Source organism: Drosophila guanche, unplaced genomic scaffold (assembly GCF_900245975.1).
Source record: "Drosophila guanche unplaced genomic scaffold, DGUA_6, whole genome shotgun sequence".
In the NCBI taxonomy this organism is placed as follows: Eukaryota; Metazoa; Arthropoda; class Insecta; order Diptera; family Drosophilidae; genus Drosophila; species Drosophila guanche.
Genome location: NW_022995778.1, coordinates 176,345 through 189,798, shown reverse-complemented (window position 1 = coordinate 189,798; position 13,454 = coordinate 176,345). Strand labels below are relative to the sequence as shown.

The window sequence follows — 13,454 nt, the reverse complement described above, 5'->3', positions numbered from 1 at the left end:
TTGAGAAGTTTGCGTGTCCCCACCATACATTTTCAAGGTCCGAGGTCACATATCGACACAACAGTATATGTCATGCTCTTCTAGCCCATACATTCTTGGTCTCTATACCCTGCAAATTTTTAAAGTAATTCATTGAGATTGTGCCTCTTGATCTCGAATCGGAACAAAGTTCGCTTCGGTTATTCGAAATGATAATATTCTGAGATTCATTTTCCACATCTGTATTAATATTTTGCAATGGGTATGTTTCAATATTAATAATGGGTCCCATAGCAGTTGATCCAATGAAAAAAATTGGATCAACTCTTGAATGTGGATTAAATATTGGAAATTCTCCAATATCAATGGATCCAATCGCAATATCTTCAATATTTTCAATTGGAACAACCTCATCTACTGTAATTTCGACAATTTTATGTTTTGGGAAAAGCTACAGAATTTTGTTACCATTTTCTGAACGAAAGTTCATGCAAAGGCATTTGACCTACATATATTTAAAAAATTAAAAAGAAAATACAATTACTAAATTATATTTGGATAATATTTTGGGGTCAAAGACCCTAATCTACATTACCCGACACGATTTTCCCTCAAGGGAATTCTAGCCACCCATCCCCCCTGTTCAGAACAAATTCGAATGGGCACAATATCATTCAGCGAAACTGCGTTAAAAATCTTTAAGTTTCATTTAATTCTTAGTTTTCACTTAATCACCCATTGGTCAACAGAAGGTTAATCGATCTCGGTCAATGACATATTTACTTGGTTTTAATATTCTGTTTAATATTGCCATCCAACTTAGACTCTCAGCCGTGGAATTACAATTTTCTACGATTTAACAATACATTCGCAACAAGATCGGCCTACTCTTCATTACTCCTTTTATTGGGTTGTTTACAAAAATAACGATTTAGCTGAGAGTTAGTAAATTGACATTAGGTTATTTGGCAATTTGTTGCTGGCCACCCAGTAGTTTGTTCCTTTGTGTACCCTGTTTCCATTATATAATATGGACATTTCGTTTTTAAAGCTGCTCTTAAACATAATAATGGCTTGTTTCTATATTATGCACAATTTGTTAAGATATCTCTCCAAAGCAGATTTACTTGTTTTTTATTGATTAGAGCCAAGGATTTCCATAATATTCTCAATTCGAGGACATCCATCCCTCCAAGGGGATGGAAATGTTGCTTATTCCCCGAAAAATGTTGGGAAACAATGCTGCTTAGTATTCGCAGCATGCTGCTCACTTTTCGCAGCATGTTTTTGGTCCATAAAAATTATGTTGCAAACGGCAAAATACGTAAGTGAGGAAATGGAATTCAACGTAAGTGGGGATGGAATAAATATTCATTGCTGCGATGAAAACTCCCATGTTGTAGAGAGAAATATCCCTTAAAAAGAAAGAGACCATTTTCTACTGAGAAGAGAGAACGTCCTCGAGGGATATTTGAATAACATACGTATGGGAGTTTGGATACCCTATATTATTGAATATACTTTAAAAATTGAATATAATAGGCCGATGAAACTCATTAAATATACCATTATATACCGATTATTTATTTAATCGCTACAGCGATATTAGTTGTTATGTATGTTATGTTGAATATTAGAAAACAAGTATTACTGAAAATTTGTATATATCAAAATATACCGCAAAGTATAAAGTAGGCACAATGAGCCCTACTACAAACACTTCTTAATTGGTGCGCCCTACAGCACATAACAGCAAGCTTTGCGCTGAAAATGTAAAAGGACCCCCTAAAATAGTGTTATGCTGCTGTAAACGTTAACAGTCAAAAACAGTGCACATAACAGTCCCTGCTTTAAAGCACTTTACAGCACCATCCAAGCAATTTCAATGTTGCGCGCGCAATTCCAATGCCCAATTCAAACGGTGCTGCCCTTAACGCTTTTTATTGAGTTTATTTTGCTGCTGCAATTGTCACAAATATACATTTACTTAAACATTTACAAAGTTTTGTCAAGTTTTCTGGTTTTATCTGATTTTTCTGTTTTTTTTTTGTTGCTTTTTGTTTTTCTGTATAGTTTATTATAATTTCTGTTGTAGTTTTTAAACATTTTTTTTTTTTTAATTTATGAATTTGAATCCACTGATAATATGTACTGTATGCATAGTTTACTTTTTACTTGTCTTCTCTTTAACTTTACTTAACTTTGGGTTTCTGCTTATTGCAATTACAAAAAAAAAACTGCATTTACCCATTTGGGCATAATTGGTACATTTAAATGTTTACATATACAGATATAGTTTTTTGTTTGTTTTTTATATGTTGTATGCATATTTATATCGTAATTAGTACATTTATTTATGTCATTTTACTAAGATTGAGTTACGTATGAAATATGTGTGTAATGGTGTGTGTGTTTTGACATTTACCGTTCGATTTTGGGTTTGGGAGATTATGCAATTGTTGTCTCTGTCTTTTCCTGCCTTACGATTACATACATACATACATATAAAAGACGAATTGCTCTATTATTCATACATACATATACATATGTATATTTGTTTTTATATTTATGCTTAATTACTGTAAGTTAGAGTTGAAATATGTTCGGCAAAAGCTTTTAGAATGAGAATAAAGCAGTGCCATCGAGTGGAGAGAGACAGGCAGACAGCTAGCGGCTCTTGGTGCTGCTTGCTCTCTCTCTCTCTCTCTCTCTCTCTCTCACCTGCTTGCTGGCTCTCTTGTTTCTGTTCTCTTGCGGTTGTTTACAGACTGCAGCTTTTGCTTGGCGGCAGGAAGCTTGCCATTTTCAATGTACTCTCAATCACGGTCAAACTTCTCGAATAATAATTCATTTGAAGCAGTTACCATGGTAAATGGCCTCTGCCATTATGTTGGATAACTAACCCCTGTACCCCTCCTCGCATGTACATATAGTATACGTTTTCCATGAAAATTATATTCTGTAATGTTCTAATGTATAATAATATTGATATTTTTGAATACCCACGGTTAAGTTTAGAATCTGAAGCACCTTCCCGCTGTCTGGCCAAATCCCACTTGTATTTACTTGTAGTATAACATTTATCTTAATTCTTGTTGTTTTTTGTATTTGGTTACTGTTTTTTTGTTTTTTTACTTTTTTTGCCTGGGTTCCCCTCTAACATTGACTAGTTATACATTTATAGTTGATCGACCAATCTGCTTAGGAGCTATGGAAATGTATCTTTCTTAATCCTAGGTACATATGTACTACATGCCTATGTACATACATTGTACATACATATGTACATACATTGATAGCTCTGCTTAGGGTCTATGATCTGCGCTGTACCAGCGTACCAGATGCCAACTACAGGGAATAATCCTTGTATCCTTGTATCCTTATATCCTAAACATACAAACATAAAAAAAAAAAAAAATTACACGCATATTACCATTAGTTTCTAGATATTTGACATACTTGAATCCCCCCGGGGACTATGTCTAAGACTATGTCTAGGGACCTGTGTGTCTCTCTCTCTCTGTCTCTCTGTGTCTCTGTGTCTGTCTGTCTGTCTCTATCTCTAAAATACTGCACTTTCTTCTAATACTTTTCATTCTAGATTGGATACGATACGTACATAGATCTAGATCTAGATCTATATCCTATCCGCCTGCGTCTCCTGCAGCTCTATTTCCGTCTCCTCGGTGAGGGTGTAGACGCCTGAGGCGGCTGCCTGCGATGTTGTGGGAGTGTTGAGGACATCCAGCAGGGGACTGTTCAGCGAGGAGTAGCCCAGGGCCGAGTCGCTGCCATGGGCGATGCAGCTGTTGCTGGGCGTTGTCACCTCGCAGGATGTCACTGTGGGCGTGTAGGCGGGTGCTGGCACAGGCCCGGCTGCCAATCGTGGTGCTCCGTTGGGATCCATGGTCAGAATGGGCACCAGCTCGTGATTCACATAGTCCTTCAGCACCAGCGATGTGGGTGTGTCTGCAAAAACAATCAAATTTTATTCAACGATAAGCAATCAAAGTCTCAAGTCGGATCTCACCTGTTACCAGGGTCTCTTCGGTGGGATTGCGCTGATAGAGATGCGCACGCCGCTCATAATGTCAGGAATTGGCCGGCACATAGTACTGTCCGGAGTCATCGGGTCCCAGGTCCATCATGGAGCCACCGCTGCCAGTGCCAGCGACAATGACAGGTCCACCCGTGGGCAGCCCGTTGTTTGAGTTGGCCAAATCGGTTTTCTTGAAGTCAACAACAATGCGTATGCGATGGACAATCTCCTCGTGGATGACATTGAAGCACATGGCCGTCAGCGTCATGCCGGACATAATATACACCGAACAGAACCAGGTGGTGGTGTTCGATTCGCGCCTCAGGCCCGGCAGCATGTCCCCGAAGCCAATGGTCGACAGGCTCATGAAGCAAAAGTAGATGCCATCGACAATGGGCCAGTTCTCCAGGCGGTACAGCACCGCAGCGCCGAACACAATGTAGATGATCATCATCGAGAAGCAGAGGAGGATGGGTGCCATGATGCTCAGGCCGTGCATCGAGCCGCGCGACTCGCTGGCACTCAACGAGTCAATGTCATTCGGCAGAGTTGAGGGTGGAGCCCCAGCGCCAGCGCCAGTGCCAGCGCCAGCGCCAGCGCCACTGATGCCCGACAGTCCGCCCGAGGAGTTGGAGACGGAGGCCACCGTTGCCGCTGGTGGAGCCACACCAGCGGCCTCTGCCTCCGCCTGCTTCTCCGGCGTGGTGTGGTACACATCCCGCACATAGTATGGCTCCTGCATGGCCGCCTGCTGCTTGCGCAGCTCCTCCTGCTGTCGCTTCCGTCGCATGCGTCGCTCCTTCTCGGCCATTCGCTTCTCGTCGTAGCAGCAGTAGCCACAGTTCGAGCACAGGCAGCAGCACAGCGCCTTCGAGAACACTTCGCGGGCGATCTTGGCCAGAATGCTGCCAGTGCTGCTCAAGTAAACCAGGGTCAAGGGAATGCCGAAGAGTGCGTAAACCAAAGTCACGATCCTGCCCAGAGTGGTGCGTGGCGCAATGTTTCCATATCCTGCAATGAAACACAGATGGCAAGTCATTACAAAAATGGCAAAAGCTCATCAAAATTCTCTCGTTCCTCCTCCCTTGAATGTGATTTCGGGGAGGCTCCTGTTTGGTGTTGTCCAAAAGCACTTTTAGGACTTTTTGCAGATCTTTCCTCATATTCGATTAAAGGATTCTTATCGCTCTTTTGAACCACATTCATTTGCCAGAAATGCCAATTTGGATGGCGCCCGTGGGAGCTCTGACTTATTGGCATTACTCTCACCCAAATGAGCCGTAACTCCCGCTCATGTCATTGACTCTTCAGCTACAGCTACAGCTACAGCTACAGCTTCACCCCCCACTGGGATTTCAGATAACAGCAAAGAAAAAAAAATAAAAGAAAAATAATTAAGCTGGCAATGGCAATAAAAATGCTTAACAAGCTTAAGGCAGGAAATTCGGGAAATCGGGAAGGCGCACGGTCTTGGGTTTGTTTTTTTGGGCAGGTGGGCGTGGAGTAGACACACACACGCGCTCACACACGCACACACACATCGTTGGCAGATGCATAAATTTTGAAAAATTTCTCAATTTCATTGTCTTGTATCCACTTTTGGGAGTATTCCCTTCTTTTCGAGGCATAACAACGATGTACTTTGCAGTCAGTTAAAGGACCAACAGATAGGCAAAACGTTTCAGCGGTTTCAGCTTGGAGATTGAGCAAAACTTTCCTCGAAGAAAGTATGCAAATCGTATGACAGTTTTGCACTGGAATTTCTTTTCATTTTTGCACAATTTTTGGGTCGGACTTTTGTCGTTTTTTATGGAGAAAATGCCTGCCAATCGCTAATGCGAAATATGCACTAGCAGGGGCATCAAAGGTCTCGACCCACGCGACCTCCCTGTGCCTATTATTTTGTGAATATTTGTGTGTATTTATTTATTGGTTTCATTGGCTGTGCGTTTCACTTTTTTTTATGGCACAAATGATGCCCCCTGGTGGGTGGGTGCGTGTCCCCCGTGCCACCTCAATGAATCGAATCAATCGAAGGCGGTGTAGGAGGCTCACATGTGGATAAGACACACACACACACGCCTGGAGCTCCTGTCACTCTCACATCCGGCAAATGGAGAGAGAAGATTTGCGGATGATTTGGGGAACACTTTGAGGCGGGGTGGAGCTGGAATGGGAGCTGTAACAGGAAGCGGATTTGGCGAGAGACCCTGGTTACCATGTAATTGCGTTGACAGCAAATTTAAATGAAATCCCAGACCCGTGCGCCCCATTCACACACATAGTCACCCCCCCCGTCAAGTCCACACTCTCCAAAAAGAGAGCCAAAATGTCAATGTGTCACAAAGCAGACAGCAGACAGCAGACAGAAGACAGCTCCAGCCAGCCCCTCAGTTCACCCAGTTGCCCAGCAGGGAGGAGGGGGAATAAATCAAAAGTGGCAAAGATTTTTGGCAACATTTTGCTGATTTATTTGAACCACAGCGCAGGGTTGAGGAGAGCTCCTTCCGTTGCCTTTCCGAGAGGAAGTGTGGCAACAAAAGAGCTTCCCCACAGCCAGCCAACCGAGCATCCATCCGATGCCACCCATGGGTGTGTGTGAGGCTAATAATATTGCCATTGACCCGACTCCCGATGCTCTGAAATTCAGCTGTGGCGCACTGTCAATTTGCCTGCCTCTTAGGGAGCAGACTGCCAGACTGCCAGACTGCCAGAGTGGCAGAGGCAGGGGGTCGTTTGTGTGTGTGGCACAGCATCTACATATTTTATTGAAAGATATTGAAAGATTTCAATATATTGACAGACAGACAGCAGAGGGACAGAGAGCACAGCACACAGCATGGCTGCATGGCTGCATGGCTGTATGGCTGTATGGGTGTGGTTCTGCTTTTTGGGTTGAATGATTTTCGGGTCCGCAGAACCCGCTAATAGCCAAACGCTTTTGCTGCCCCACAAAACCCGGAATGTAGGCCAGCCAGCCAGGATGAGGCATGACCGCTTAGGCTTTGGGCCAAATGCAGTCCGAACGAGTGATTTGTGCTTCGATTGGCAGTGCCCCCCACCATTAGGGGCATTCAGCAAGTGAATTATGTGAATACATATTGAATATATTGCAGCACCAGAGCGGAGAGAGCAGCCCAATTCGAGCTGCAAATTAATGACTTAAATCGTTAAGTAGGTGCAGAATATTTACAAACATTATGCCAAGTTTTGCTTTTAAAGAGGAAGTTTCTTGGTAACTCAGCTGGTTCCCAATGCTCCTTAATGCTCATATAAATACACGTAAATCCACTAATTGATACATTTTTCCATCTTTTATGTTAATTTTCCACATTTTGCATTCATTTTCTTTATGCCCATTGAATTATCTTGCCACTTTTTAGCATCTAAAGAGTCTAATGTGAATGCAGGGCCCATTGCCTCGCTACCACTCCGAGTATTGCAAATCGAATTCCATTTGTTCCCATTATGAATTGAGATGATGCTCCCAGGCACACACACACACACACACACACACACACACACACACAAAGATCAATTTGGGTTACACGGCGATAAGCACCTATCGGATGTGTGTAATGGAAGCCATCGATCGATTAAGTGGAAAATGTGTGTATAAATCGCGGTACGCTCTCCCAACCCACAATAACCATGCGAAGCTAAGCCGATAGGCAAGTGAATTATTTATCGAATATGCGTGCAGGCAGCCCCCAATCCCCTTCTGCCTACATTCCCCCCCCCCAGCCCTCAGCCGCATTAACAACTAGACTTAATCTGCGGCACAGTAGGGTCAGGGTCCTACTGCTACTGCTGCTGCTGCTGCTGTTTCTCCTTGAAGATGGGTAGGAGACTCCCTCCATTTATGCACACACTCGTATCGATATGCCAACCACACACACACACACACCCACACACAGAGAAATGGCAAATGGAGGAGTGGCATAAAACTGAATCGCCTCGGAGATGCTCAATTGATGATAGTGGAAATGTGGGATAGAAATGGAAATGCCTTGGTCTGTCTGTGCCTCTGTGTGTGTGTGTGTGTGTGTGTGTGTGGGAAAATGGAAAATGAAATTTAAAATTATTTTGCAACTAAATTACTTGTCTTATTGCTGTCCAGGGGATTGGCCAACGCCCCGGGTGGGCCTATTTATTGCAGCAGCAGAAGGAGCAGCAACGTCAGCATCAGCATCAGCATCAGCATCAGTGGCTGCCCATAAATTCGCATTTGTGCCCAAGACAATCATAGCAACTCCACGGCTCTAGAAAGTAGTCTGAGCCTAACGCATACACATTTCTGTGGCATTCATTGGATACCCTGGCACAAGAGTTGGTCACTTTTTGCATTGAAAATTGTGCAGCGGGAAGAGAGTTTCTATGCTGGAAAGATGTTTAAAAGATGTTCCTGAAAACCTCATTGAGTGTACCCCACTGATGGTGATTGAAATGTCTGCAAGAGATCAGCTTGAACACTCGATGGCTCTCTCCCTTAATGGGAGACTCTCATCAGGCACTGCCTGTGCAGGGTATTTGCTTATTGGGTATTGGGTGCACTGCAGTGAAGTGGCTTAGTGGTCCTTTGGCCAGAAGCTGGACCAATAATCATAATCATATTGTGTCAGGGAGAAGAACAATGGAGCTCCTCGTGGGCGAAAATATACAAGCCACAGAAAAACAATAATAATAATCATAAGCAAGGACAAGGACAAGGACAAGGACAAGGACGATGAAAAGAAAAAGGAAAAGGAAAAGGCAAACGACTAGGACAAGAGGCAGGCAGGATGTCATGTTAATACAAATGTCCACCCCAACAGTCTGCTGACTAACGCAATTGCAAACTGCCAACCGTCCATAGGACACCCACGACCCATGCATCCCCAAGCACCCACCATTTTCCCCACATTTGCCTACATTGAAGCTTTTTTTTATGCATTCACAGGAGAACAAAAGGAAGTCTACACTAACGGAAACTCGTGCTTGGGATGCCCTTTCAAATGTTTATAAATTGCTCCTAAAATCTAGAAATGTTTCCCACAAAGCAGGAATAAATATTTCCCTTTGTAAGTCCTTTGTAAGACGTTGAGGGACTTGTGAATGGTAAGCTGGAATCTATTGTCTTTCCCAAATACTTCCACAAATCGTAATACCCTTCAGCATTAGAGTAAGTAGAAAACGCAGCAGAAAAGTACATAAATGTGGGAGCAGAGGCTGGGACGGGAGCTGTGGCTGGGGGCTGAAGGCGGACGGCTGACGGCGGGATGGGCCATGGGTAATGATGGTCGCTGGCAATGGACAAGAGGGGGAGCAGTGTGTTGGTGTGCTGGTGGTGGGTGGTGGGTGGTGAAAAGGGAAGGTCCTGGTGAGGTCCTGGAACCTGGAGGACCCTAGTCCTATATTTGCTTTCCGGCCTTTTTCTAGGCCGAGGGGCGGGACGGGGCGGCAGCCATCAACTTTTTTGGCCAAGATCAGCAGAAAATTGTTGCAAATTTTATTTTATATGATTTTCACAAGTGGAAAGTCGTGTCGCTTTATTGTCTCTCTCTCTCTCTCTCTTTCGCTCGTGTGTGTGTGTGTGTGTGTGTGTGTGTGTAGGGGTGGGGCAGGCGCTTGGGGTTTGTGGGCGGGTGGGGGGTCTAAGCAAATAGCTTCGTTTGTTGTTTTTCTCTATCAATATTTGACTTTCGGCTTGGGTTTTCGTTTCTATTTTTATTTTTATTTTTTTTGCATTTCGGGCCTACAGCATTACCGTCCATAACATGAGAGAGGGACAAAAAAAGGCGCACACGACAGCATTCGGAAATGTAAGATGAATATTCCCTGGGAAAATGACAACTGGTTTCCATGGACTGGAGGAGCAGACTGCTAGCAGGAACAAGCTTAAAAGTTTCCTCCTCCACCCGAAATATTTAAAATCAGAATCAGGCAAACGCCCCCAAAGATACAGTGGCGGCGGGGTAGCTGCAGGTGTTCGGGTTCGGGTTTTGGGTTGTGTTTCCAATTGAAAAAAAATTGCGAAAAATTGATACAACAACAATGAAAGAATCTTCCCTCTCGATTGAAGTCTTATCGAATTAGTTTTTGCTCGGGAGCGGGGCCCAACGGGAAAGCAAACGCAGGCAGGCAGCTCGTTTGGTAGCTCGAAAATTGAGTGAGTATCGATTGCAATTTAGGATGCGAAGCTGAACAACGATGCAACAAATTGTGGCAGACAGTAAGTTGTACAGCAGATGGTGAAGGAAGCTGCAGCAGGACGTGGGGCAGCTGGGATGCAGAAACGAGCCCGAAAATGTCCGAATTGAAACCATTAGTTGGGTAATCGATTGGCTGGTGCCTGCAGCTCGATAAATAATCGTTAGGCAGCGAGCGATAACGATAATGCTTGAGGCCGCACCATCAAACCATTAACAAGTGGAGTTCTTTAGGGCCTGAACTACTCCCCAACCGCGCTGAAGGGATGACCAGCCAGCCAGCATCCAGCATCCAGCATCCAGAAGCTCCTACAGCCACACGGACACACACAGAGTGCGGAGTGCATCCCGCAAATGCACTCATGCGATGGTGTCAAAAGGTGTACGTGGGTCATGCCCCCCCCAGCTATGGCCATGAACCCCCCGTGCGTCCCTGCAGTTCACTTTTTTTGGGGCATCCACCCGGTATGGGCTCGTTTTGGGTTCGTTTCGTGCAGCAGGCCACAGGGCAGTTGGGCCATTCGCCATTCGCCATTCAAGGAAAACAAATTTCCGTTGGGATGGAACATCAAATTTATGGCCCAGAGCCAGCGAGCGACAGAGAGAGAGAGAGAGAGGGCCAGAGAAAGGGGGAGAGAGAGAGCATCCCCATTGGCCACCCCTTTGTTTTCAACTCTCTTTCTTAGGTTCGGGCAGCGCTCTCCCCTCTCATCCTTTCCTTCTAGCTAGCGCTGTGTGCATGTGTCTCTGTGTGTGTCTGTGTAGAAGGGCATCATGCAGTGGCCATGCTGGCCATGGTGGCACTTACCAATTGTGGTCAAAACGGTCAGCGAATACAAAAACGCTTTGGCAAAATTCCACTCGTGCGGAGGGCCACCCGTGGCACCGGGCACAACGCCGCCGCCTGCGGCACGATGATGATAAAAGTGGGTGTGAAGTAGAACGGCTTCCGTGGCTGGATTGTTGCCGCTGCCACCGCCACCGCCAACGCCACCGCCAGCGTTGGCCACATCCTCGTGTGATAATTGCAGCATAACATCCTCGTTCAGTCTCTTGATTAATTGGTCCTGAAACTTGGCTATTTCCAGTGCTGCCAATCTGTTGGGAAACACAAGAGAGAAGGAGCAGGCGTGAGAATGTGTGTGCCAAAAAGGATACTCGACTCCTGCTGCTGCCACTTACTTTGTCCAATTCTCCTTGTAGAGTATATTGAGCGATACGGTTATGTCCCAGATATTCTCAATGGTCCGCTGCCGCACGTCATAAGTATCCGGCGAGATGCCCAGTCCAGCGAGTCCCAGTCCAAAGTGCGGCACCTCCTGCATCTCAGCCTCGTCCGGCTCTGCCACATCCAGGCCGCCATAAACAAAGTCATTCGACGATGCACCCTGCGGTGGCATGCCATAGGAGGAGGTGCCACCGTTGCCTGGTCCTGCTCCGAGCATTCCCTGGGCGGCAGCCACTGCTGCCGCCACCGTGTCATTGTCCACAGTGTGTTGTCCTCCTGCACGCTGATGATGTCGTTGTCCTGCCTGCTGCTGCTGCTGCTGCTGCTGCTGCTGCTGCTGTTTCTGCTTCTGTTTGTGGTGCTGCGACTGGGACTGCGACTGCTGCTGGTGCATTTGCGGCGACCTTTGCGACTGATGTGGCGACTGCTGCTGCTGCTGATAAATGCCATTCCCTATGGCACTTCCAATCCCAATCCCCGCCAGATTACGCTTGGTGCTTGCCAGTGTGTGCTGCTGATGCAGCAGTGCCGAGTCCTCGTTCTCGATGGTTAGAAATATGAAGGAGCCTGCAAGCGAAACGAAACCAAACACACAAAAAACATTAGACCCATCATTTTTATCACACATCCCAGTCCCCAGTCCCCGCTCTGGCCTTCAACTGGCAAACAAAAACTATGCGAAATGGCAGCTCATTAATTTCTGTTATGGATTCCACAGCCATGTCCCTCTCTGAGGTGCTCTCTTCTTTTCTTTGGCAAAATCAGGCAAATAAATTGGCAGATAAAGAATTTATTTGAAAAGATTTCATGCAAAATGCACAGAGAATGAATCGAACAGAGACCTCCCCGAGATCCGGGGAAGTGCAAAAAGGATCGTAAAAGCTGGCATGGAAGAGGACTAAAATTGTGCAATTCAAGAAAAGAATCTCAGAATAGTTCTCAGAGCAGTTAAAGAAAAATGAAAAAACTGAAGACTCAGGCACTTCACTCCAAATGTTTCGAGTATTTGCTGGCGTGTGTCCCAGCCGGCAGGACAGGGATCATGGCTGACATGGGTTCTCGTAGTGGCAATCGATGTTCGATTTGTCTGTGCCCCTTCGTGTTGATGCCTGTCACTCATTTAATGTTAATGCATCGCCAACTAATACACACGCATTCATACATCATTCACACTGCTATTCACACACTCACACACTGTGTGGCACACATTTTGTCAAGCTTTGCCTTCTTTTTTTGTGTGTGTTGTACACAAGTTTTTACCCTCCATCCACACACACCATTGAGAAAAGTTTGCGCCTGAAAATGATGTCGTCGGACTGATGACTCCTGACAATGTCCTCGCTGGGCGGCTCTAACACATGTCAAAGTTAAAAACAATACAAGCGAAAAGGACGACTGCAAAAGTGGCTGGGCAATGGACACAGACTCTGCTCTAGCCATATTCTTTGATTTGATTGCTCGACCTACCTAAGGTATTATTCATCGCAAATCTATTATCTGATGTTCTTCTAGCCTCTTCCTTTATCCATCGATAGGTGGGCGGCTCTTGTGTCCCTCTCTACTACTTGTCTACTCCCAGAGGCATTTACTTAAGCATTTCTCCAGCAATGTCCCATCTCTCCTCTAACTTCGGGGTGTTTTGTTCATATTCGCTGAAGCTGGCAAATGGTTTGATGTCAAATTTCTAGTTGGAGCTGAAGATATTGTCTAAAGGCAGAGCATAGAGGCGATGTGTAGAGGGCTGTGGTGTGGGGTGTTGGGAGCAGCTGTCGTATGACGACACCGGGTGGACGCATCTCTCACGCACGGCCTAGCCGAAAGTTGAATAATTGTTTGTGTCATTTTTGATGATTTCCTCTGAACAAGGGACAACTTTTCCCGACCAGCTGTCGCACGCACACACACAACACACACACACAAGACACACACACAAGACACACGCATGAGTGCAAATTTTTCGATTTGTTTAAAGTATTTCCCACACACGGAGTCTGCATATGTTGCCATTTTCCTTGTGTTC

General features: G+C 45.3%; 1 protein-coding gene across 1 annotated transcript in view; it reads right to left on the bottom strand.

The window, feature by feature from the left end:
• Positions 1–3,807: 3,807 nt before the first annotated feature.
• LOC117591386 overlaps positions 3,808–13,454 on the bottom strand; it is a 71,125-nt gene continuing 61,478 nt past the window's right edge. Inside the window, exons 5-8 of the mRNA XM_034284629.1 lie at positions 11,389–12,001; positions 11,015–11,304; positions 4,010–5,029; positions 3,808–3,948 (exon numbers count right to left, since the gene is read on the bottom strand). Coding sequence (XP_034140520.1) covers positions 4,071–5,029; positions 11,015–11,304; positions 11,389–12,001 — 1,862 coding nt within the window. The 3' untranslated portion in view covers positions 3,808–3,948; positions 4,010–4,070. The remainder of the gene's footprint in view (positions 3,949–4,009; positions 5,030–11,014; positions 11,305–11,388; positions 12,002–13,454) is intronic.